Raw genomic sequence first — 23,353 nt, forward strand, 5'->3', positions numbered from 1 at the left:
AAGGAAGCTTTTTTATGTCAAAAAATTTTGTCCAACAAAATCTCCCACCACACAGACAACAGATTAGTTGTTGTAAAGTGCACCCAAATATCAAAGGGAAGGGATATAAAAGTGCCCCTGGAACATGGAAATTTGTTTCCTCTAAACTCCTTAATTTGGTGTTCAGCACTTGTTTTTTTTGGCCCTTGTTGGTTTAACAGGACCGAAAGAAAAGAAAATGCCAGGCGCTTTACACAGAATTGCATTCGCAACAAAAACATGTGATTACCATCCTAATGGTCATTTGAGAAAGCCTCTAACATGTTTACTTTCCACCCAGTGTGGGACTTGAACCCACGGCCCTGAGATTAAAAGTCTCATGCTCTACCAACTGAGCTAACTGGGCCCTTTCTTCCAGAAAAAAGGCCTTTTTTCAAAAAAATTTTCCAACCACACCACATCAAAAAGGAAAGTGACCAACGTAATACACCCAAATACACCACAGCCGTGAGATTACAAGTCTAGGGCTCGAGAAGCTGAGCAAACTGGGCTCATTAATAGTGCAAAAAGCTTTTTTTTTTTAATAAAATGTGTCTAACAAACTGACTCACCACACAAAAAAGGTAAGTGAATGACATAGTGTACCCAAAGGCACCACAGCCCTGAGATTAAAAGTTTCATGCTCTACCAGATGAGCTAACTGTCACTAGAAAAAAAGCTTTTTTTATGTCAAAAAATTTTGTCTAACAAATTCTCTCACCACACAGATAACAGATTAGGTGTTGTAAAGTGCACCCAAATATCCAAGGGAAGGGATATAAAAGTGCCCCTGGAACATGGAAATTTGTTTCCTCTGAACTCCTTTATTTGGTGTGGAGAACTTGTTTTTTTTGTCCCCTCTAAGTTTCACAGTTTCAAAATGCCAGACGCTTTCCACAGAATTACATTTGCAACACAAACAGGTGGTCATCATCCTAGTGGTCATTTGAGAAAGCCTCTAACATGTTTATTTTCCACCCAGTGTGGGACTTGAACCCAAGGCCCTGAGATTAAAAGTCTGATGCTCTACCAACTGAGCTAACTGGGCCCTTTCTTCCAGAAAAAAGGCTTTTTTTAAAAAATTTTTTCCAACAAACTGCCCCACCACATCAAAAAAGATAGTGACCAACGTAATACACCCAAATACACCACAGCCCTGAGATTACAAGTCTCATGCTCGAGAAGCTGAGCAAACTGGGCTCATTAATAGTGCAAAAAGCCTTTTTTTTTTGAATGAAATGTGCCTAACAAACAGACTCACCACACAAAAAAGGTAAGTGAATGACATAGTGTACCCAAATGCACCACAGCCCTGAGATTAAAAGTTTCATGCTCTACCAGATGAGCTGACGATCGCTAGAAAAAAAGCTTTTTTTATGTCAAAAAATTTTGTCCAACAAAATCTCCCACCACACAGACAACAGATTAGGTGTTGTAAAGTGCACCCAAATATCAAAGGGAAGGGATATAAAAGTGCCTCTGGAACATGGAAATTTGTTTCCTCTAAACTCCTTAATTTGGTGTTCAGCACTTGTTTTTTTTGGCCCTTGTTGGTTTAACAGGACCGAAAGAAAAGAAAATGCCAGGCGCTTTACACAGAATTGCATTTGCAACAAAAACATGTGATTACCATCCTAATGGTCATTTGAGAAAGCCTCTAACATGTTTACTTTCCACCCAGTGTGGGACTTGAACCCACGGCCCTGAGATTAAAAGTCTCATGCTCTACCAACTGAGCTAACTGGGCCCTTTCTTCCAGAAAAAAGGCCTTTTTTCAAAAAATTTTTCCAACAAACTGCCCCACCACATCAAAAGGATAGTGACCGACGTAATACACCCAAATACAGCACAGCCGTGAGATTACAAGTCTCATGCTCCAGAAGCTGAGCAAACTGGGCTCATTAATAGTGCAAAAAGCTTTTTTTTTTTAATAAAATGTGTCTAACAAACTGACTCACCACACAAAAAAGGTAAGTGAATGACATAGTGTACCCAAAGGCACCACAGCCCTGAGATTAAAAGTTTCATGCTCTACCAGATGAGCTAACTGTCACTAGAAAAAAAGCTTTTTTATGTCAAAAAAATTTTGTCCAACAAAATCTCCCACCACACAGACAACAGATTAGGTGTTGTAAAGTGCACCCAAATATCAAAGGGAAGGGATATAAAAGTGCCTCTGGAACATGGAAATTTGTTTCCTCTAAACTCCTTAATTTGGTGTTCAGCACTTGTTTTTTTTGGCCCTTGTTGGTTTAACAGGACCGAAAGAAAAGAAAATGCCAGACGCTTTACACAGAATTGCATTTGCAACAAAAACATGTGATTACCATCCTAATGGTCATTTGAGAAAGCCTCTAACATGTTTACTTTCCACCCAGTGTGGGACTTGAACCCACGGCCCTGAGATTAAAAGTCTCATGCTCTACCAACTGAGCTAACTGGGCCCTTTCTTCCAGAAAAAAGGCCTTTTTTCAAAAAATTTTTCCAACAAACTGCCCCACCACATCAAAAAGGAAAGTGACCAACGTAATACACCCAAATACACCACAGCCCTGAGATTACAAGTCTCATGCTCCAGAAGCTGAGCAAACTGGGCTCATTAATAGTGCAAAAAGCTTTTTTTTTTTAATAAAATGTGTCTAACAAACTGACTCACCACACAAAAAAGGTAAGTGAATGACATAGTGTACCCAAAGGCACCACAGCCCTGAGATTAAAAGTTTCATGCTCTACCAGATGAGCTAACTGTCGCTAGAAAGGAAGCTTTTTTATGTCAAAAAATTTTGTCCAACAAAATCTCCCACCACACAGACAACAGATTAGTTGTTGTAAAGTGCACCCAAATATCCAGGGGAAGGGATATAAAAGTGCCTCTGGAACATGGAAATTTGTTTACTCCAAACTCATTAATTTGGTGTTGAGCACTTTTTTTTTGGCCCTTGTTGGTTTAACAGGACCGAAAGAAAAGAAAATGCCAGGCGCTTTACACAGAATTGCATTTGCAACAAAAACATGTGATTACCATCCTAATGGTCATTTGAGAAAGCCTCTAACATGTTTACTTTCCACCCAGTGTGGGACTTGAACCCACGGCCCTGAGATTAAAAGTCTCATGCTCTACCAACTGAGCTAACTGGGCTCTTTCTTCCAGAAAAAAGGCCTTTTTTCAAAAAATTTTTCCAACAAACTGCCCCACTACATCAAAAAAGATAATGACCAACGTAATACACCCAAATACACCACAGCCCTGAGATTACAAGTCTCATGCTCCAGAAGCTGAGCAAACTGGGCTCATTAATAGTGCAAAAAGCTTTTTTTTTTTAATGAAATGTGCCTAACAAACAGACTCACCACACAAAAAAGGTAAGTGAATGACATAGCCTTGCTAAAAAAAGGCCTTTTTTCAAAAAAATTGTCCAACAAACTGCCCCACGACATCAAAAAAGATAGTGACCATCGTAATACACCTAAATACACCACAGCCCTGAGATTACAAGTCTCATGCTCGAGAAGCTGATTAAACTGGGCTCATCAATAGTGCAAAAAGGCTTTTTTTTTTTTTAAATGTGTCTAAGAAACTGACTCACCACACAAAAAAGGTAAGTGAATGACATAGTGTACCCAAATGCACCACAGCCCTGAGATTAAAAGTTTCATGCTCTACCAGATGAGCTAACTGTCGCTAGAAAAAAAGCTTTTTTTATGTCAAAAAATTTTGTCCAACAAAATCTCCCACCACTTAGACAACAGATTAGGTGTTGTAAAGTGCACCCAAATATCCAAGGGAAGGGATATAAAAGTGCCCCTGGAACATGGAAATTTGTTTCCTCTGAACTCCTTTATTTGGTGTTGAGAACTTGTTTTTTTGTCCCCTCTAAGTTTCACAGTTTCAAAATGCCTGACGCTTTACACAGAATTACATTTGCAACACAAACAGGTGGTCATCATCCTAGTGGTCATTTGAGAAAGCGTCTAACATGTTTACTTTCCACCCAGTGTGGGACTTGAACTCACGGCCCTGAGATTAAAAGTCTCATGCTCTACCAACTGAGCTAACTGGGCTCTTTCTTCCAGAAAAAAGGCCTTTTTTCAAAAATTTTTTCCAACAAACTGACCCACCACATCAAAAAGGATAGTGACCAACGTAATACACCTAAATACACCACCGCCCTGAGATTACAAGTCTAGGGCTCGAGAAGCTGAGCAAACTGGGCTCATTAATAGTGCAAAAAGGCTTTTTTTTTTAATAAAATGTGTCTAAGAAACTGACTCACCACACAAAAAAGGTAAGTGAATGACATAGTGTACCCAAATGCACCACAGCCCTGAGATTAAAAGTTTCATGCTCTACCAGATAAGCTAACTGTCACCAGAAAAAAAGCTTTTTTTATGTCAAAAAATTTTGTCCAACAAAATCTCCCACCACACAGACAACAGATTAGGTGTTGTAAAGTGCACCCAAATATCCAAGGGAAGAGATATAAAAGTGCCTCTGGAACATGGAAATTTGTTTCCTCTGAACTCCTTTATTTGGTGTTGAGAACTTGTTTTTTTTGTCCCCTCTAAGATTCACAGTTACAAAATGCCTGACGCTTTACACAGAATTGCATTTGCAACACAAACAGGTGGTCATCATCCTAGTGGTCATTTGAGAAAGCGTCTAACACCCAGTGTGGGACTTGAACCCACGGCCCTGAGATTAAAAGTCTCATGCTCTACCAACTGAGCTAACTGGGCCCTTTCTTCCAGAAAAAAGGCCTTTTTTCAAAAATTTTTTCCAACAAACTGCCCCACCACATCAAAAAGGAAAGTGACCAACGTAATACACCCAAATACACCACAGCCGTGAGATTACAAGTCTAGGGCTCGAGAAGCTGAGCAAACTGGGCTCATTAATAGTGCAAAAAGCTTTTTTTTTTTAATAAAATGTGTCTAACAAACTGACTCACCACACAAAAAAGGTAAGTGAATGACATAGTGTACCCAAAGGCACCACAGCCCTGAGATTAAAAGTTTCATGCTCTACCAGATGAGCTAACTGTCACTAGAAAAAAAGCTTTTTTTATGTCAAAAAATTTTGTCTAACAAATTCTCTCACCACAGAGATAACAGATTAGGTGTTGTAAAGTGCACCCAAATATCCAAGGGAAGGGATATAAAAGTGCCCCTGGAACATGGAAATTTGTTTCCTCTGAACTCCTTTATTTGGTGTGGAGAACTTGTTTTTTTTGTCCCCTCTAAGTTTCACAGTTTCAAAATGCCAGACGCTTTCCACAGAATTACATTTGCAACACAAACAGGTTGTTATCATCCTCGTGGTCATTTGAGAAAACCTCTAACATGTTTACTTTCCACCCAGTGTGGGACTTGAACCCACGGCCCTGAGATTAAAAGTCTCATGCTCTACCAACTGAGCTAACTGGGCCCTTTCTTCCAGAAAAAAGGCCTTTTTTCAAAAAATTTTTCCAACAAACTGCCCCACCACATCAAAAAGGAAAGTGACCAACGTAATACACCCAAATACACCACAGCCGTGAGATTACAAGTCTAGGGCTCGAGAAGCTGAGCAAACTGGGCTCATTAATAGTGCAAAAAGCTTTTTTTTTTTAATAAAATGTGTCTAAGAAACTGACTCACCACATAAAAAAGGTAAGTGAATGACATAGTGTACCCAAATGCATCACAGCCCTGAGATTAAAAGTTTCATGCTCTACCAGATGAGCTAACTGTCGCTAGAAAAAAAGCTTTTTTTATGTCAAAAAATTTTGTCCAACAAAATCTCCCACCACTTAGACAACAGATTAGGTGTTGTAAAGTGCACCCAAATATCCAAGGGAAGGGATATAAAAGTGCCCCTGGAACATGGAAATTTGTTTCCTCTGAACTCCTTTATTTGGTGTTGAGAACTTGTTTTTTTGTCCCCTCTAAGTTTCACAGTTTCAAAATGCCTGACGCTTTACACAGAATTACATTTGCAACACAAACAGGTGGTCATCATCCTAGTGGTCATTTGAGAAAGCGTCTAACATGTTTACTTTCCACCCAGTGTGGGACTTGAACTCACGGCCCTGAGATTAAAAGTCTCATGCTCTACCAACTGAGCTAACTGGGCTCTTTCTTCCAGAAAAAAGGCCTTTTTTCAAAAATTTTTTCCAACAAACTGACCCACCACATCAAAAAGGATAGTGACCAACGTAATACACCTAAATACACCACCGCCCTGAGATTACAAGTCTAGGGCCCGAGAAGCTGAGCAAACTGGGCTCATTAATAGTGCAAAAAGGCTTTTTTTTTTAATAAAATGTGTCTAAGAAACTGACTCACCACACAAAAAAGGTAAGTGAATGACATAGTGTACCCAAATGCACCACAGCCCTGAGATTAAAAGTTTCATGCTCTACCAGATAAGCTAACTGTCACCAGAAAAAAAGCTTTTTTTATGTCAAAAAATTTTGTCCAACAAAATCTCCCACCACACAGACAACAGATTAGGTGTTGTAAAGTGCACCCAAATATCCAAGGGAAGAGATATAAAAGTGCCTCTGGAACATGGAAATTTGTTTCCTCTGAACTCCTTTATTTGGTGTTGAGAACTTGTTTTTTTTGTCCCCTCTAAGATTCACAGTTACAAAATGCCTGACGCTTTACACAGAATTGCATTTGCAACACAAACAGGTGGTCATCATCCTAGTGGTCATTTGAGAAAGCGTCTAACACCCAGTGTGGGACTTGAACCCACGGCCCTGAGATTAAAAGTCTCATGCTCTACCAACTGAGCTAACTGGGCCCTTTCTTCCAGAAAAAAGGCCTTTTTTCAAAAATTTTTTCCAACAAACTGCCCCACCACATCAAAAAGGAAAGTGACCAACGTAATACACCCAAATACACCACAGCCGTGAGATTACAAGTCTAGGGCTCGAGAAGCTGAGCAAACTGGACTCATTAATAGTGCAAAAAGCTTTTTTTTTTTAATAAAATGTGTCTAACAAACTGACTCACCACACAAAAAAGGTAAGTGAATGACATAGTGTACCCAAAGGCACCACAGCCCTGAGATTAAAAGTTTCATGCTCTACCAGATGAGCTAACTGTCACTAGAAAAAAAGCTTTTTTTATGTCAAAAAATTTTGTCTAACAAATTCTCTCACCACAGAGATAACAGATTAGGTGTTGTAAAGTGCACCCAAATATCCAAGGGAAGGGATATAAAAGTGCCCCTGGAACATGGAAATTTGTTTCCTCTGAACTCCTTTATTTGGTGTGGAGAACTTGTTTTTTTTGTCCCCTCTAAGTTTCACAGTTTCAAAATGCCAGACGCTTTCCACAGAATTACATTTGCAACACAAACAGGTTGTTATCATCCTCGTGGTCATTTGAGAAAACCTCTAACATGTTTACTTTCCACCCAGTGTGGGACTTGAACCCACGGCCCTGAGATTAAAAGTCTCATGCGTTACCGAACTGAGCTAACTGGGCTCTTTCTTCTAGAAAAAAGGCCTTTTTTCAAAAAAATTTTCCAACAAACTGACCCACCACATCAAAAAGGATAGTGACCAACGTAATACACCTAAATACACCACCGCCCTGAGATTACAAGTCTAGGGCCCGAGAAGCTGAGCAAACTGGGCTCATTAATAGTGCAAAAAGGCTTTTTTTTTTAATAAAATGTGTCTAAGAAACTGACTCACCACACAAAAAAGGTAAGTGAATGACATAGTGTACCCAAATGCACCACAGCCCTGAGATTAAAAGTTTCATGCTCTACCAAATAAGCTAACTGTCACCAGAAAAAAAGCTTTTTTTATGTCAAAAAATTTTGTCCAACAAAATCTCCCACCACACAGACAACAGATTAGGTGTTGTAAAGTGCACCCAAATATCCAAGGGAAGAGATATAAAAGTGCCTCTGGAACATGGAAATTTGTTTCCTCTGAACTCCTTTATTTGGTGTTGAGAACTTGTTTTTTTTGTCCCCTCTAAGATTCACAGTTACAAAATGCCTGACGCTTTACACAGAATTGCATTTGCAACACAAACAGGTGGTCATCATCCTAGTGGTCATTTGAGAAAGCGTCTAACACCCAGTGTGGGACTTGAACCCACGGCCCTGAGATTAAAAGTCTCATGCTCTACCAACTGAGCTAACTGGGCCCTTTCTTCCAGAAAAAAGGCCTTTTTTCAAAAATTTTTTCCAACAAACTGCCCCACCACATCAAAAAGGAAAGTGACCAACGTAATACACCCAAATACACCACAGCCGTGAGATTACAAGTCTAGGGCTCGAGAAGCTGAGCAAACTGGGCTCATTAATAGTGCAAAAAGCTTTTTTTTTATAATAAAATGTGTCTAACAAACTGACTCACCACACAAAAAAGGTAAGTGAATGACATAGTGTACCCAAAGGCACCACAGCCCTGAGATTAAAAGTTTCATGCTCTACCAGATGAGCTAACTGTCACTAGAAAAAAAGCTTTTTTTATGTCAAAAAATTTTGTCTAACAAATTCTCTCACCACACAGATAACAGATTAGGTGTTGTAAAGTGCACCCAAATATCCAAGGGAAGGGATATAAAAGTGCCCCTGGAACATGGAAATTTGTTTCCTCTGAACTCCTTAATTTGGTGTGGAGAACTTGTTTTTTTTGTCCCCTCTAAGTTTCACAGTTTCAAAATGCCAGACGCTTTCCACAGAATTACATTTGCAACACAAACAGGTTGTTATCATCCTCGTGGTCATTTGAGAAAACCTCTAACATGTTTACTTTCCACCCAGTGTGGGACTTGAACCCACGGCCCTGAGATTAAAAGTCTCATGCGTTACCGAACTGAGCTAACTGGGCTCTTTCTTCTAGAAAAAAGGCCTTTTTTCAAAAAAATTTTCCAACAAACTGACCCACCACATCAAAAAGGATAGTGACCAACGTAATACACCTAAATACACCACCGCCCTGAGATTACAAGTCTAGGGCCCGAGAAGCTGAGCAAACTGGGCTCATTAATAGTGCAAAAAGGCTTTTTTTTTTAATAAAATGTGTCTAAGAAACTGACTCACCACACAAAAAAGGTAAGTGAATGACATAGTGTACCCAAATGCACCACAGCCCTGAGATTAAAAGTTTCATGCTCTACCAGATAAGCTAACTGTCACTAGAAAAAAAGCTTTTTTTATGTCAAAAAATTTTGTCCAACAAAATCTCCCACCACGCAGACAACAGATTAGGTGTTGTAAAGTGCACCCAAATATCAAAGGGAAGGGATATAAAAGTGCCTCTGGAACATGGAAATTTGTTTCCTCTAAACTCCTTAATTTGGTGTTCAGCACTTGTTTTTTTTGGCCCTTGTTGGTTTAACAGGACCGAAAGAAAAGTAAATGCCAGGCGCTTTACACAGAATTGCATTTGCAACAAAAACATGTGATTACCATCCTAATGGTCATTTGAGAAAGCCTCTAACATGTTTACTTTCCACCCAGTGTGGGACTTGAACCCACGGCCCTGAGATTAAAAGTCTCATGCTCTACCAACTGAGCTAACTGGGCCCTTTCTTCCAGAAAAAAGGCCTTTTTTCAAAAAATTTTTCCAACAAACTGCCCCACCACATCAAAAAGGAAAGTGACCAACGTAATACACCCAAATACACCACAGCCGTGAGATTACAAGTCTAGGGCTCGAGAAGCTGAGCAAACTGGGCTCATTAATAGTGCAAAAAGCTTTTTTTTTTTAATAAAATGTGTCTAACAAACTGACTCACCACGTAAAAAAGGTAAGTGAACGACATAGTGTACCCAAATGCACCACAGCCCTGAGATTAAAAGTTTCATGCTCTACCAGATGAGCTAACCGTCGCTAGAAAGGAAGCTTTTTTATGTCAAAAAATTTTGTCCAACAAAATCTCCCACCACACAGACAACAGATTAGTTGTTGTAAAGTGCACCCAAATATCCAGGGGAAGGGATATAAAAGTGCCTCTGGAACATGGAAATTTGTTTACTCCAAACTCATTAATTTGGTGTTGAGCACTTTTTTTTTGGCCCTTGTTGGTTTAACAGGACCGAAAGAAAAGAAAATGCCAGACGCTTTACACAGAATTGCATTTGCAACAAAAGCATGTGGTTACCATCCTAGTGGTCATTTGAGAAAGCCTCTAACATGTTTACTTTCCACCCAGTGTGGGACTTGAACCCACGGCCCTGAGATTAAAAGCCTCATGCTCTACTAACTGAGCTAACTGGGCCCTTTCTTGCTAAAAAAAAGGCCTTTTTTCAAAAAAATTGTCCAACAAACTGCCCCACGACATCAAAAAAGATAGTGACCATCGTAATACACCTAAATACACCACAGCCCTGAGATTACAAGTCTCATGCTCGAGAAGCTGATTAAACTGGGCTCATCAATAGTGCAAAAAGGCTTTTTTTTTTTAATGTGTCTAACAAACTGACTCACCACACAAAAAAGGTAAGTGAATGACATAGTGTACCCAAAGGCACCACAGCCCTGAGATTAAAAGTTTCATGCTCTACCAAATAAGCTAACTGTCACCAGAAAAAAAGCTTTTTTTATGTCAAAAAATTTTGTCCAACAAAATCTCCCACCACACAGACAACAGATTAGGTGTTGTAAAGTGCACCCAAATATCCAAGGGAAGGGATATAAAAGTGCCTCTGGAACATGGAAATTTGTTTCCTCTGAACTCCTTTATTTGGTGTTGAGAACTTGTTTTTTTTGTCCCCTCTAAGTTTCACAGTTACAAAATGCCTGACGCTTTACACAGAATTGCATTTGCAACACAAACAGGTGGTCATCATCCTAGTGGTCATTTGAGAAAACCTCTAACATGTTTACTTTCCACCCAGTGTGGGACTTGAACCCACGGCCCTGAGATTAAAAGTCTCATGCGTTACCGAACTGAGCTAACTGGGCTCTTTCTTCTAGAAAAAAGGCCTTTTTTCAAAAAAATTTTCCAACAAACTGACCCACCACATCAAAAAGGATAGTGACCAACGTAATACACCTAAATACACCACCGCCCTGAGATTACAAGTCTAGGGCCCGAGAAGCTGAGCAAACTGGGCTCATTAATAGTGCAAAAAGGCTTTTTTTTTTAATAAAATGTGTCTAAGAAACTGACTCACCACACAAAAAAGGTAAGTGAATGACATAGTGTACCCAAATGCACCACAGCCCTGAGATTAAAAGTTTCATGCTCTACCAGATAAGCTAACTGTCACCAGAAAAAAAGCTTTTTTTATGTCAAAAAATTTTGTCCAACAAAATCTCCCACCACACAGACAACAGATTAGGTGTTGTAAAGTGCACCCAAATATCCAAGGGAAGAGATATAAAAGTGCCTCTGGAACATGGAAATTTGTTTCCTCTGAACTCCTTTATTTGGTGTTGAGAACTTGTTTTTTTTGTCCCCTCTAAGATTCACAGTTACAAAATGCCTGACGCTTTACACAGAATTGCATTTGCAACACAAACAGGTGGTCATCATCCTAGTGGTCATTTGAGAAAGCGTCTAACACCCAGTGTGGGACTTGAACCCACGGCCCTGAGATTAAAAGTCTCATGCTCTACCAACTGAGCTAACTGGGCCCTTTCTTCCAGAAAAAAGGCCTTTTTTCAAAAATTTTTTCCAACAAACTGCCCCACCACATCAAAAAGGAAAGTGACCAACGTAATACACCCAAATACACCACAGCCGTGAGATTACAAGTCTAGGGCTCGAGAAGCTGAGCAAACTGGGCTCATTAATAGTGCAAAAAGCTTTTTTTTTATAATAAAATGTGTCTAACAAACTGACTCACCACACAAAAAAGGTAAGTGAATGACATAGTGTACCCAAAGGCACCACAGCCCTGAGATTAAAAGTTTCATGCTCTACCAGATGAGCTAACTGTCACTAGAAAAAAAGCTTTTTTTATGTCAAAAAATTTTGTCTAACAAATTCTCTCACCACACAGATAACAGATTAGGTGTTGTAAAGTGCACCCAAATATCCAAGGGAAGGGATATAAAAGTGCCCCTGGAACATGGAAATTTGTTTCCTCTGAACTCCTTAATTTGGTGTGGAGAACTTGTTTTTTTTGTCCCCTCTAAGTTTCACAGTTTCAAAATGCCAGACGCTTTCCACAGAATTACATTTGCAACACAAACAGGTTGTTATCATCCTCGTGGTCATTTGAGAAAACCTCTAACATGTTTACTTTCCACCCAGTGTGGGACTTGAACCCACGGCCCTGAGATTAAAAGTCTCATGCGTTACCGAACTGAGCTAACTGGGCTCTTTCTTCTAGAAAAAAGGCCTTTTTTCAAAAAAATTTTCCAACAAACTGACCCACCACATCAAAAAGGATAGTGACCAACGTAATACACCTAAATACACCACCGCCCTGAGATTACAAGTCTAGGGCCCGAGAAGCTGAGCAAACTGGGCTCATTAATAGTGCAAAAAGGCTTTTTTTTTTAATAAAATGTGTCTAAGAAACTGACTCACCACACAAAAAAGGTAAGTGAATGACATAGTGTACCCAAATGCACCACAGCCCTGAGATTAAAAGTTTCATGCTCTACCAGATAAGCTAACTGTCACTAGAAAAAAAGCTTTTTTTATGTCAAAAAATTTTGTCCAACAAAATCTCCCACCACGCAGACAACAGATTAGGTGTTGTAAAGTGCACCCAAATATCAAAGGGAAGGGATATAAAAGTGCCTCTGGAACATGGAAATTTGTTTCCTCTAAACTCCTTAATTTGGTGTTCAGCACTTGTTTTTTTTGGCCCTTGTTGGTTTAACAGGACCGAAAGAAAAGTAAATGCCAGGCGCTTTACACAGAATTGCATTTGCAACAAAAACATGTGATTACCATCCTAATGGTCATTTGAGAAAGCCTCTAACATGTTTACTTTCCACCCAGTGTGGGACTTGAACCCACAGCCCTGAGATTAAAAGTCTCATGCTCTACCAACTGAGCTAACTGGGCCCTTTCTTCCAGAAAAAAGGCCTTTTTTCAAAAAATTTTTCCAACAAACTGCCCCACCACATCAAAAAGGAAAGTGACCAACGTAATACACCCAAATACACCACAGCCGTGAGATTACAAGTCTAGGGCTCGAGAAGCTGAGCAAACTGGGCTCATTAATAGTGCAAAAAGCTTTTTTTTTTTAATAAAATGTGTCTAACAAACTGACTCACCACATAAAAAAGGTAAGTGAACGACATAGTGTACCCAAATGCACCACAGCCCTGAGATTAAAAGTTTCATGCTCTACCAGATGAGCTAACCGTCGCTAGAAAGGAAGCTTTTTTATGTCAAAAAATTTTGTCCAACAAAATCTCCCACCACACAGACAACAGATTAGTTGTTGTAAAGTGCACCCAAATATCCAGGGGAAGGGATATAAAAGTGCCTCTGGAACATGGAAATTTGTTTACTCCAAACTCATTAATTTGGTGTTGAGCACTTTTTTTTTGGCCCTTGTTGGTTTAACAGGACCGAAAGAAAAGAAAATGCCAGACGCTTTACACAGAATTGCATTTGCAACAAAAGCATGTGGTTACCATCCTAGTGGTCATTTGAGAAAGCCTCTAACATGTTTACTTTCCACCCAGTGTGGGACTTGAACCCACGGCCCTGAGATTAAAAGCCTCATGCTCTACCAACTGAGCTAACTGGGCCCTTTCTTGCTAAAAAAAAGGCCTTTTTTCAAAAAAATTGTCCAACAAACTGCCCCACGACATCAAAAAAGATAGTGACCATCGTAATACACCTAAATACACCACAGCCCTGAGATTACAAGTCTCATGCTCGAGAAGCTGATTAAACTGGGCTCATCAATAGTGCAAAAAGGCTTTTTTTTTTTTAATGTGTCTAACAAACTGACTCACCACACAAAAAAGGTAAGTGAATGACATAGTGTACCCAAAGGCACCACAGCCCTGAGATTAAAAGTTTCATGCTCTACCAAATAAGCTAACTGTCACCAGAAAAAAAGCTTTTTTTATGTCAAAAAATTTTGTCCAACAAAATCTCCCACCACACAGACAACAGATTAGGTGTTGTAAAGTGCACCCAAATATCCAAGGGAAGGGATATAAAAGTGCCTCTGGAACATGGAAATTTGTTTCCTCTGAACTCCTTTATTTGGTGTTGAGAACTTGTTTTTTTTGTCCCCTCTAAGTTTCACAGTTACAAAATGCCTGACGCTTTACACAGAATTGCATTTGCAACACAAACAGGTGGTCATCATCCTAGTGGTCATTTGAGAAAGCGTCTAACACCCAGTGTGAGACTTGAACCCACGGCCCTGAGATTAAAAGTCTCATGCTCTACCAACTGAGCTAACTGGGCCCTTTCTTCCAGAAAAAAGGCCTTTTTTCAAAAAATTTTTCCAACAAAATGCCCCACCACATCAAAAAGGAAAGTGACCAATGTAATACACCCAAATACACCACCGCCCTGAGATTACAAGTCTAGGGCTCGAGAAGCTGAGCAAACCAGGCTCATTAATAGTGCAAAAAGGCTTTTTTTTTCTTAATAAAATGTGTCTAAGAAACTGACTCACCACACAAAAAAGGTAAGTGAATGACATAGTGTACCCAAATGCACCACAGCCCTGAGATTAAAAGTTTCATGCTCTACCAGATAAGCTAACTGTCAATGGAAAAAAAGCTTTTTTATGTCAAACAATTTTGTCCAACAAAATCTCCCACCACACAGACAACAGATTAGGTGTTGTAAAGTGCACCCAAATATCCAAGGGAAGGGATAAAAAAGTGACTCTGGAACATGGAAATTTGTTTCCTCTAAACTCATTAATTTGCTGTTGCGCACTTTTTTTTTGGCCCTTGTTGGTTTAACAGGATCGAAAGAAAAGTAAATGCCAGGCGCTTTACACAGAATTGCATTTGCAACAAAAGCATGTGGTTACCATCCTAGTGGTCATTTGAAAAAGGCTCTTACATGTTTACTTTCTACCCAACGTGGGACTTGAACCCACAGCCCTGAGATTAAAAGTTTCATGCTCTACCAACTGAGCTAACTGTCACTAGAAAAAAAAAAGCTTTTTTTATGTCAAAAAATTTTGTCCAACAAAATCTCCCACCACACAGACAACAGATTAGGTGTTGTAAAGTGCACCCAAATATCCAAGGGAAGGGATATAAAAGTGCCCCTGGAACATGGAAATTTGTTTCCTCTGAACTCCTTTATTTGGTGTTCAGCACTTGTTTTTTTTGGCCCTTGTTGGTTTAACAGGACTGAAAGAAAAGAAAATGCCAGGCGCTTTACACAGAATTGCATTTGCAACACAAACAGGTGGTCATCATCCTAGTGGTCATTTGAGAAAGCGTCTAACATGTTTACTTTCCACCCAGTGTGGGACTTGAACCCACGGCCCTGAGATTAAAAGTCTCATGCTCTACCAACTGAGCTAACTGGGCCCTTTCTTCCAGAAAAAAGTCCTTTTTTCAAAAAAATTTTCCAACAAACTGCCCCACGACATCAAAAAGGATAGTGACCAACGTAATACACCTAAATACACCATAGCCCTGAGATTACAAGTCTAGGGCTCGAGAAGCTGAGCAAACTGGGCTCATTAATAGTGCAAAAAGGCTTTTTTTTTCTTAATAAAATGTGTCTAAGAAACTGACTCACCACACAAAAAAGGTAAGTGAATGACATAGTGTACCCAAATGCACCACAGCCCTGAGATTAAAAGTTTCATGTTCTACCAGATAAGCTAACTGTCACCAGAAAAAAAGCTTTTTTTATGTCAAACAATTTTGTCCAACAAAATCTCCCACCACACAGACAACAGATTAGTTGTTGTAAAGTGCACGCAAATATCCAAGGGAAGGGATATAAAAGTGCCCCTGGAACATGGAAATTTGTTTCCTCTGAAGTCCTTAATTTGGTTTATTTAGAACCTGTTTTTTGTCCCCTCTAAGTTTCACAGTTTCAAAATGCCAGACGCTTTATAAAGAATTGCATTTGCAACACAAACAGGTGGTTATCATCCTAGTGGTCATTTGAGAAAGCCTCTAACATGTTTACTTTCCCCCCACTGTGGGACTTGAACCCACGGATGAAAGCCATGAGATTAAAAGTCTCATGCTCTACCAACCTAGCTAACTGGGCCCTTTCTTGCTAAAAAAAGGCTTTTTTTTCAAAATTTTGTCCAACAAACTGCCCCACCACATCAAAAAGGATAGTGACCAACGTAATACACCCAAATACACCACAGCCGTGAGATTACAAGTCTCATGCTCCAGAAGCTGAGCAAACTGGGCTCATTAATAGTGCAAAAAGGCTTTTTTTTTTTTTTTTATAAAATTTGTCTAAGACACTGACTCACCACACAAAAAAGGTAAGTGAATGACATAGTGTACCCAAATGCACCACAGCTCTGAGATTAAAAGTTTCATGCTCTACCAGATTTAAAAAAATTCAAAATTGCTGTTCCAACAAAAATAGCTGATTGTCCAACCAAGTGGTCATTTGAGAAAGTATCTGACATGTTTACTGTCCACTCAGTTGAAGTCCCACAGTGAGTGGGCTTTTTTTTTTCAAAAAATGTGTCCAACAAACTGCCCCACCACACCAAAAAGGATAGTGAACAACGTAGTACACCCAAATACACCACAGCCCTGAGATTATAAGTCTCATGCGCAGAGCTAGCTGGGCTCCTTAATAGAGCAAAAAGGCTGGTGTTTTTTTTTTTTTAAATTGGACAACAAACTTGCTCACCCCACAAAAAAGGAAAGTTAATGAAAGTGTACCCAAATCCACCACAGCCCTAAGATTAAAAGTCTCTCAAAAAAACTCCAAACAAGTGCTACTGCCACAAACTGGTTTGTCTGAGATTCAAAATTCAATATTCTTTGGCTGACCTGACTGGGCTCTCTGTAAACTCTGAAGGTTTGAGTTTTCTTTGCAAATTTTTCCCTGGACAAATCAAGTTTCTGAGATTTTCTTTTACACTCAGTTCAGGACTTGAAACCACATCCCTGAGATTGAAAGCGTAATCCTCTTCTGACTTAAACTTAATCAGGTAGTTTTACCCCACTGTGGATCCAAAAAATATACATGTACTTTTTTCTTACAAGGGAGATATTTTAGCATCTTAGTTCTTTTGTACTCTACATAGGTTACGGAAGCTTGTAAAAAAGATCTTTACTTCTCTACCAGTTTGTACTTTTAATAGAAGACATTAGGGGACAGAGTCCAGTTCCCCTCGAAGAGGGAAGAGTAACTTGAGCTTCAATCTTTCATGTACATCTTTATGCAAATATCCACTCCAGTTCGCTAACTATCCCAACTGCTCCATAGAGGATGACATATCCACCACCCTGCACTCAATCATCACACATCTGGACCACAAGGACATCTACGCCAGAACCCTGTACAACGATTTCAGCTCAGCGTTTAACACCATTGCCCCCAGAGAGTAATGGACAAACTCCTTTTACTCAGCCTGAATACTGTCACACGTCTCTGGATCCTGGACTTTCTATTCGTGAGACCACAGTCGGTCTGCGTCAGAAGGAACATCTCCAAATCAATAACAATGAGCACCAGATTGCCTCAAGGCTGTGTACTCAGTCCATTGTTGTTTACACTGCTAACACAAGACTGTGTATCCAGATACGAGGAGAACCAGATCATCAAGTTCACAGATGACACCACAGTGGTGGGACCCATCCACGACAATGAGGAGCCACTGTGCAGGGAGGAAGTTAGACACCTGGTTGGCTGACACCTGTCCACGACTTGCTGCTCAACATGAACAAGATGAAGGAGATGATCATTGAGTCCCGGAAGTCATGGCTCGAGTATGCGCCTCTCTGCATCAGCAAGTGCATAGTGGAGAGAGTGGACAACAGGAGTGAAGATCTTGCAGCATCTGTGGTGGAATAAGGACACGTCCGGGATAGTGAGACAACAGAGATTGCACTTCCTGAGGAAGCTGACACACACCTCTCTCTCCCCACCAACATCATCAGGGCCTTCAGTTGACGTGTGGTCAAGAATGTCCTGACATTCTGCCTTTCAGAATTGTTCTGCAGTTGTAGTATTGCAGACGAAAGATCCCTGCAGAGGATTGTTAAGGGAGCAGAGAGGGCCATCGTAGCTTCCCTCCCCTCTATCCAAGTTCTTTTCAAGAGCCGCTGTCGGAGCAGAGCCCTGGAAATTGTCAGGGATGCCTCACAACCTCTCCACAAATACTTTGAGCTGCTGCAATTAGGCAAATGTCACCGGAGCAGGAAAGGCAGAATCAACAGGCTGATCCATAGTTCTTCCCGCAAGCTGTTAAACTGCTGAACTGAACTGCTCATCCCAAACAGGAAGAACAACTGCACCTTAAAGAATTATTCTGCACCTTGTTTAATTATTCCACCTTGCCTGCACTTTGACCCAGTTTAATTTTTTTTCTATATTCACTCCATATTATTTATCTGTGATGTTACTTGTCTCAGACATACATGATGTCTGTGAGTGGGTGCCTGTGCAGGGAAGGGGGTATATGGTGTGTGTGATATGTTGTTTTTGAGTCCCGGTGAAACATGTAATTTTTCCTGCCCTACCTGGTATGTATAGTAAGGTGACAATAAAGCTTCTTCATTCTTCTTGATATACTGTAGCTTATGCTTCTGTGAATGTCAGTTTGCTTGTCATTCTTGTGAAACTGAATGTCCTTTATCTTTTAAAACCAATACATTTGGCAACATCTGTAGATATCTCTCTTTATATATCAAAAAGTTCGTTGTCATGTCATACACTGAACCATTTTTGAAAATCAAAATAATTTTGAGCACACCCGGAAGCAGGACTTGTACTTTGACAATACCGGATGTTGGAACTCCCTTTGGCCAGTCCGGGATCACGCAAGAGAAAGCGGAGTTCTAATTGGCTGTAAGTGAGGTGCTGATGATAATACGTCACGGGGCGTCAGGAAATGCCCGGAGTGGAAGGGTAAACTGTAACGTCGGTGAACTAACTTTTGCTGTACTAAGGTTGGTACTACCATGGCGCTCGGCGATTGCTGGAAGCACCTGTCCTGGTTTTACTATCAGTACCTGCTGGTGACGGCACTCTATATGCTGGAGCCCTGGGAGCGGACCGTCTTCAGTATCCTTTTCCGGGTTCAGTAGCTTCGGGCCGGCTAACATGTTAACCGAAGTCGGAGCGTCACCCAGCTTCAGTCACACTGTGATTAATATATCTTGTCCCGTTTTTTTAATTAAAACATTCCATAATGTATTACAGTTGTCTTTCCAAATATAAAGGTTTTTAGGGAACTTCCCTTGTCTTTTATGCAATCGTTTTTAACCGTTTACAAGCGAATCTACGTAAAGCTAAAGTCGACAGGTTGACATCGGGTTAAGAGGCACATGTTAATTGTAATTTGAAACTGATGCTTAATTGTGAGTTGATTATTATGAATTTGAATGTAATAACAGCGTCGCGGTTACTTTTCAAGCTGTAGTGTGGTAGTTTAAATAATTTAAATCAGCGTAATTCCGAGGGGAGTTCTGCACTCATTAGCTTTTACCCATTCGCCCTCAGGTGCCCTAGGAAAGACAACCTCAAGTACTAACTTATTTACTGTTAATGATAGAATTGTTGAAATATCAATAGTAGTGTGTCAGTTGTTGTGGTGGTGTTTGCTTTTTCTTGTTCACGATGAAACGTGAACTTACTCAAGTAAAAGTGGGTATTTTTTGGCCGCAGTCAATGCATTTTACAAAATAGATGATCGTTGTTTAACTTTCAAAATGGTACCGAGTAGAAATACTTCCCACTACGGTGCAGAAAGGCTTACTGTCTCTGGTTGTTAGACTCCGGACATTGCTGTCTGCAAGAGCACACTTTTGATACCTATAACCGGAGTTGTGCACTGCGTTGACCTGCGAGGATCTAGGCGGCCATAGAACTTTAGATCTGCAGTCAGGTGATTCACACTTGCATGAAAAAAAACTCTCCGACGTCATAGCCTGTTACTTTGCTTGAATTTTCAATAGTCTCACTTTTAATTCCTTAAGTTCTCCCTTCACTGTGAAGGATACAGCTGCTTTATTAATTAAAGATGAACTTGTAAGGTGGATTGATTTCATGTAGTTTCTTGTGTTCCTTCACATGTGTATGTTGCAGAACTGAAAAAAAAATCCACAAAATATCAGATGGATATTATTTGGGACATCTGTCACTGTTTTAACAGTTAGATGGTTGGTTCTTTAGACTTTGTTTTATTTGTTGACCAATGAGTTGAATTATCAGACTTATGAATATTTGGATGATGAGATAGATAATTAAACAATTATTCACAGGAAAAAAGACTTTTTTGACTTTCCTTTGATTTATTTACGGGAAGATTAATAGTTGATTGATGTATTAGACCGTTTGACAATCAGCAGACTTTTTACAAGTTATTGAGCAATCAATCATACAAAGTGAAATCTTAAAATTAAAGTATTACAATCTTAACTGGATTCTGGGTTGCACAGTTGTTTACATCATTAGATGTTTGGTCCATCATCTGTTTGCATTTCATTCATTTCATTAGTGGCAAGGGTGGTTTGGACTGATTTGGTCATTTTGATTTAAAGGTGAACGGTGAGTAGAATGTCAGTTATTTTGAAGAGTTGGAGAGATTATGTTGACTATCAACTGGAATTTATGACAATTAAGGTATTACCTTGATAGGTGTCTGAGAAGTTTGATTTTTAGGTTGGAGTTTTGATGTCTGTCAAAGAATGACTTCAACGATTGATAACATTGTAAGTTGGTCAAATGGATAAAATCTGACAATTATTTGTTTGATTTATTTGAAAAAATTAGATTATTTTGAAACATGAGTATTGTAGCTATTGTTGTTACATTACTTATTAACAGATTGTACCAGATGTCTGACCAATTGGTTAAACATGTAAATTATTTGGCTGATTGGATATTGAATAATTTGATGGTTTGTTGATTGATTAGTTGTGTACTCAGTTTAAGAATGAAACTAAATGTTGAGATAGATTGCGAAGTGATTTGATTTGTTCAACGAAAACAGGATTTTCTGTATGATTGGTTCAGTGCCTCATTGTCTGACTTATAGTGGCACTTTAAGTTGAGTTAAATAATTGGCTGGTCAATTAGTTGGACATGATTTCATTAGAATGAAATTTGATAGGTTGATATAGGCGATGTAGTTTCCCCCTGTCCCCACCGCACAGCTCCTTGGTTGACTATTTTTAGGTTTAAAATATTGGGTGTACAATGGTTTGGATAAATTGTTGGTTCATTTAATTTTAAATTACATCAGTGTGTCTCTGTGAAACTCAAATTCTACCTCAACGACATGCGTTCAGATTCGCTGCTGATCTCGGTGGCTGCCATGGCTGTCTACACCGGCTATGTCTTCATGCCGCAGCACATCATGGCCATCCTGCATTACTTTGAGGTCCTCCAGTGACATCATTACCTGCCCCTCCCTCGCCCACTCGTCTCCTGTCCATCATCTGAGGCTTTGACTGTTGACACGGAACCCCTTCCCCCTCTCACCTCTCCAAGGATCAAACTGTGAACGGTTGCTGGACTCAAAGCTCAATGGTGTTGCTGCCCACCTCGGGATCACTTCTTACGTACTTCCTGGACTGGATGGCATTGACCTATTGGCTCACATGGAGAATGTATTTATGTAGAGTAATCAAACTGCCGTCGGGTTCCGTCAAGCAGATGATGGACACTAAAACCCTCTAACTGCGTTTTGATGAGTCAAAACATGAGTTAGACACAGGATTGACCTTCCCATCATCCCATTCCTTCATTTTCTATCATCTTGGTTTACTGTCAACACTGGCCTCGCATTTTAGGTCTTGGAACATAAAAATCATTTCTCAAAACGTTTCATTAAGTTGTCATTCTAAGGTGGAACCAAAACTTTGATCCAGTATGGGGGGGAGAAAACCATACCGAAACTTGTCTTTTTAGTCATGTATTTATTCGGACATTTACTAATTTATAGCTAAAGCTAACAGTCGTTTTCATGACTGACCTGCTAATGGTGGAAGCTCTGAGAGGCAAGAGGCACTTTTTTTTTTCTTCTCCATACGTCCTTTTATTTGGGAAGTGTGTGTAAAAGGTTCCTCCATGTAAGGGGGCATTTTTTTAGGCTTCTTTTTAATACATATTTCGAGCACAAGGCGCACCACTAATTTGTTTTCCACAGGGATTCTAAAAGCTTTGTGAAAAGCTTAATAAATCACTTATTCCTGCCAAGATTTGAAACTCACTGCTGTGTCTGGGATGGAATCAAACCCATCTGGGGAAATTTTCTTAAAAGAAGTTTTTTTCTCACTTTGATAAAAAACATGGAGTCCCGAGGAAGACAATGACTGGAAACCTTTCAAATGAATAACTTGTCACAAATGTCTTAAAATGCAAGATTAAGGTTTTGTGTTAAAGATTTAGTCAGTCTTAAACTGCCTTTGGTGAAACAGGTTTCATAAACTCCTTAGATATCTCAATGTCATTCATAACTTTTCAAATGATTGACAGCACCCCCTCCTCCTTAAACTGTAAAATCTTCCTTCACGTTAAAGGATGATCATCAAATTTCCGATTGCATTGTCGCAGTGATGATCGTCTGATACAGATGTACCTGTTTATTAAAAGATGAGAAAAACGGGAAACCTGAACAGGAGCTTTGGCTAAGAAGCTGTAGTTCTTCAGCTATGAGTATCCTCATGAAGCACCATCTGATTGAAAATGAATTAAGTGCAGATCTCGAGTGACTCGTTCATGCTTCAAAATTTCACCATTCTGTTTCCTTTGGGGACAGACCAAAGTTTCCCTTTATTTTCCTCAGTTATTGGTAATCGTTACCTTTCTGGTCCCTTGAAGACTTGATTTTCCCTGCAGGATCTCTCCCCCCAGAGCCGTGTAAATAATCTTGTATACATATTTGTAAAGTTTTGTAGACAAATGCGTGTTGGCCGCATCTCAAGGTAAATGTGATTTTTGTTTTTGTGAGGTGCTGATGCTAAAAGATTGTTCTGAACTATTAAAGGGATGTTTATCAATCTCCAACTTACATCCTCATTTCTTTTTTTGTCAGTAGGAGGTGCTACTTTTTCATGTTCTTTTTTTTTTTTTTTTTTAGTTGTTTTAGATGAATGAAGTTGATAATGCAGCCTCAGGGCGGCACTGGCCGGTGTCTCCCCGAGCCAGCCTCGGGGGCACGGGCCAGTGTCTCCCTTAGCAGGTCTCAAGCCTGGATAAATGCAGAGTGTCAGGAAGGGCATCTGGCGTAACACTTTTGATAAAACCAAATATGCATAATAACATA

At 39.7% G+C, this 23,353-nt stretch overlaps 1 protein-coding gene and 21 non-coding genes across 22 annotated transcripts; 1 reads left to right on the forward strand and 21 right to left on the reverse strand.

The window, feature by feature from the left end:
- Positions 1-312: 312 nt before the first annotated feature.
- On the reverse strand, positions 313-385 carry trnak-uuu (transfer RNA lysine (anticodon UUU)). Its single transcript has one exon. It is a non-coding gene; the product is annotated as a tRNA-Lys (tRNA).
- Positions 386-1,692: 1,307 nt separating this feature from the next.
- Positions 1,693-1,765, reverse strand: trnak-uuu (transfer RNA lysine (anticodon UUU)). Its single transcript has one exon. It is a non-coding gene; the product is annotated as a tRNA-Lys (tRNA).
- A 624-nt stretch (positions 1,766-2,389) lies between these two features.
- trnak-uuu (transfer RNA lysine (anticodon UUU)) lies at positions 2,390-2,462 on the reverse strand. Its single transcript has one exon. It is a non-coding gene; the product is annotated as a tRNA-Lys (tRNA).
- Positions 2,463-3,084: 622 nt separating this feature from the next.
- Positions 3,085-3,157, reverse strand: trnak-uuu (transfer RNA lysine (anticodon UUU)). The gene has a single exon. It is a non-coding gene; the product is annotated as a tRNA-Lys (tRNA).
- Positions 3,158-4,007: 850 nt separating this feature from the next.
- Positions 4,008-4,080, reverse strand: trnak-uuu (transfer RNA lysine (anticodon UUU)). The gene has a single exon. It is a non-coding gene; the product is annotated as a tRNA-Lys (tRNA).
- Positions 4,081-4,682: 602 nt separating this feature from the next.
- Positions 4,683-4,755, reverse strand: trnak-uuu (transfer RNA lysine (anticodon UUU)). Its single transcript has one exon. It is a non-coding gene; the product is annotated as a tRNA-Lys (tRNA).
- Positions 4,756-5,370: 615 nt separating this feature from the next.
- Positions 5,371-5,443, reverse strand: trnak-uuu (transfer RNA lysine (anticodon UUU)). The gene has a single exon. It is a non-coding gene; the product is annotated as a tRNA-Lys (tRNA).
- A 614-nt stretch (positions 5,444-6,057) lies between these two features.
- trnak-uuu (transfer RNA lysine (anticodon UUU)) lies at positions 6,058-6,130 on the reverse strand. Its single transcript has one exon. It is a non-coding gene; the product is annotated as a tRNA-Lys (tRNA).
- A 602-nt stretch (positions 6,131-6,732) lies between these two features.
- trnak-uuu (transfer RNA lysine (anticodon UUU)) lies at positions 6,733-6,805 on the reverse strand. Its single transcript has one exon. It is a non-coding gene; the product is annotated as a tRNA-Lys (tRNA).
- Positions 6,806-7,420: 615 nt separating this feature from the next.
- On the reverse strand, positions 7,421-7,494 carry trnak-uuu (transfer RNA lysine (anticodon UUU)). Its single transcript has one exon. It is a non-coding gene; the product is annotated as a tRNA-Lys (tRNA).
- A 602-nt stretch (positions 7,495-8,096) lies between these two features.
- Positions 8,097-8,169, reverse strand: trnak-uuu (transfer RNA lysine (anticodon UUU)). The gene has a single exon. It is a non-coding gene; the product is annotated as a tRNA-Lys (tRNA).
- Positions 8,170-8,784: 615 nt separating this feature from the next.
- Positions 8,785-8,858, reverse strand: trnak-uuu (transfer RNA lysine (anticodon UUU)). Its single transcript has one exon. It is a non-coding gene; the product is annotated as a tRNA-Lys (tRNA).
- A 625-nt stretch (positions 8,859-9,483) lies between these two features.
- On the reverse strand, positions 9,484-9,556 carry trnak-uuu (transfer RNA lysine (anticodon UUU)). The gene has a single exon. It is a non-coding gene; the product is annotated as a tRNA-Lys (tRNA).
- Positions 9,557-10,178: 622 nt separating this feature from the next.
- Positions 10,179-10,251, reverse strand: trnak-uuu (transfer RNA lysine (anticodon UUU)). Its single transcript has one exon. It is a non-coding gene; the product is annotated as a tRNA-Lys (tRNA).
- A 612-nt stretch (positions 10,252-10,863) lies between these two features.
- On the reverse strand, positions 10,864-10,937 carry trnak-uuu (transfer RNA lysine (anticodon UUU)). The gene has a single exon. It is a non-coding gene; the product is annotated as a tRNA-Lys (tRNA).
- A 602-nt stretch (positions 10,938-11,539) lies between these two features.
- On the reverse strand, positions 11,540-11,612 carry trnak-uuu (transfer RNA lysine (anticodon UUU)). Its single transcript has one exon. It is a non-coding gene; the product is annotated as a tRNA-Lys (tRNA).
- Positions 11,613-12,227: 615 nt separating this feature from the next.
- On the reverse strand, positions 12,228-12,301 carry trnak-uuu (transfer RNA lysine (anticodon UUU)). Its single transcript has one exon. It is a non-coding gene; the product is annotated as a tRNA-Lys (tRNA).
- Positions 12,302-12,926: 625 nt separating this feature from the next.
- trnak-uuu (transfer RNA lysine (anticodon UUU)) lies at positions 12,927-12,999 on the reverse strand. The gene has a single exon. It is a non-coding gene; the product is annotated as a tRNA-Lys (tRNA).
- Positions 13,000-13,621: 622 nt separating this feature from the next.
- On the reverse strand, positions 13,622-13,694 carry trnak-uuu (transfer RNA lysine (anticodon UUU)). The gene has a single exon. It is a non-coding gene; the product is annotated as a tRNA-Lys (tRNA).
- Positions 13,695-14,294: 600 nt separating this feature from the next.
- Positions 14,295-14,367, reverse strand: trnak-uuu (transfer RNA lysine (anticodon UUU)). Its single transcript has one exon. It is a non-coding gene; the product is annotated as a tRNA-Lys (tRNA).
- Positions 14,368-15,385: 1,018 nt separating this feature from the next.
- Positions 15,386-15,458, reverse strand: trnak-uuu (transfer RNA lysine (anticodon UUU)). Its single transcript has one exon. It is a non-coding gene; the product is annotated as a tRNA-Lys (tRNA).
- Positions 15,459-18,973: 3,515 nt separating this feature from the next.
- On the forward strand, positions 18,974-23,094 carry sptssa (serine palmitoyltransferase, small subunit A). Its single transcript, XM_086151713.1, has 2 exons — positions 18,974-19,146; positions 21,375-23,094. The coding sequence occupies exons 1-2, from the start codon at positions 19,044-19,046 to the stop codon at positions 21,476-21,478; spliced, it is 207 nt and encodes a 68-aa protein (XP_086007839.1). The 5' UTR covers positions 18,974-19,043; the 3' UTR covers positions 21,479-23,094.
- Positions 23,095-23,353: the final 259 nt, after the last annotated feature.

This window comes from Fistularia commersonii, chromosome 1 (genome assembly GCF_037954325.1).
Source record: "Fistularia commersonii isolate RoL2024-O1a breed Wild chromosome 1, RoL_Fcom_v1.0, whole genome shotgun sequence".
NCBI lineage: Eukaryota > Metazoa > Chordata > Actinopteri > Syngnathiformes > Fistulariidae > Fistularia > Fistularia commersonii.

Bases quoted from the DNA above. Each gene is read 5' to 3' on its own strand.
- sptssa (XM_086151713.1), top strand. From the start codon at position 19,044: ATGGCGCTCGGCGATTGCTGGAAGCACCTGTCCTGGTTTTACTATCAG. The intron at 19,147-21,374 runs GTATCCTTTTCC...ACATGCGTTCAG, and splicing joins CTGGGAGCGGACCGTCTTCA to ATTCGCTGCTGATCTCGGTG.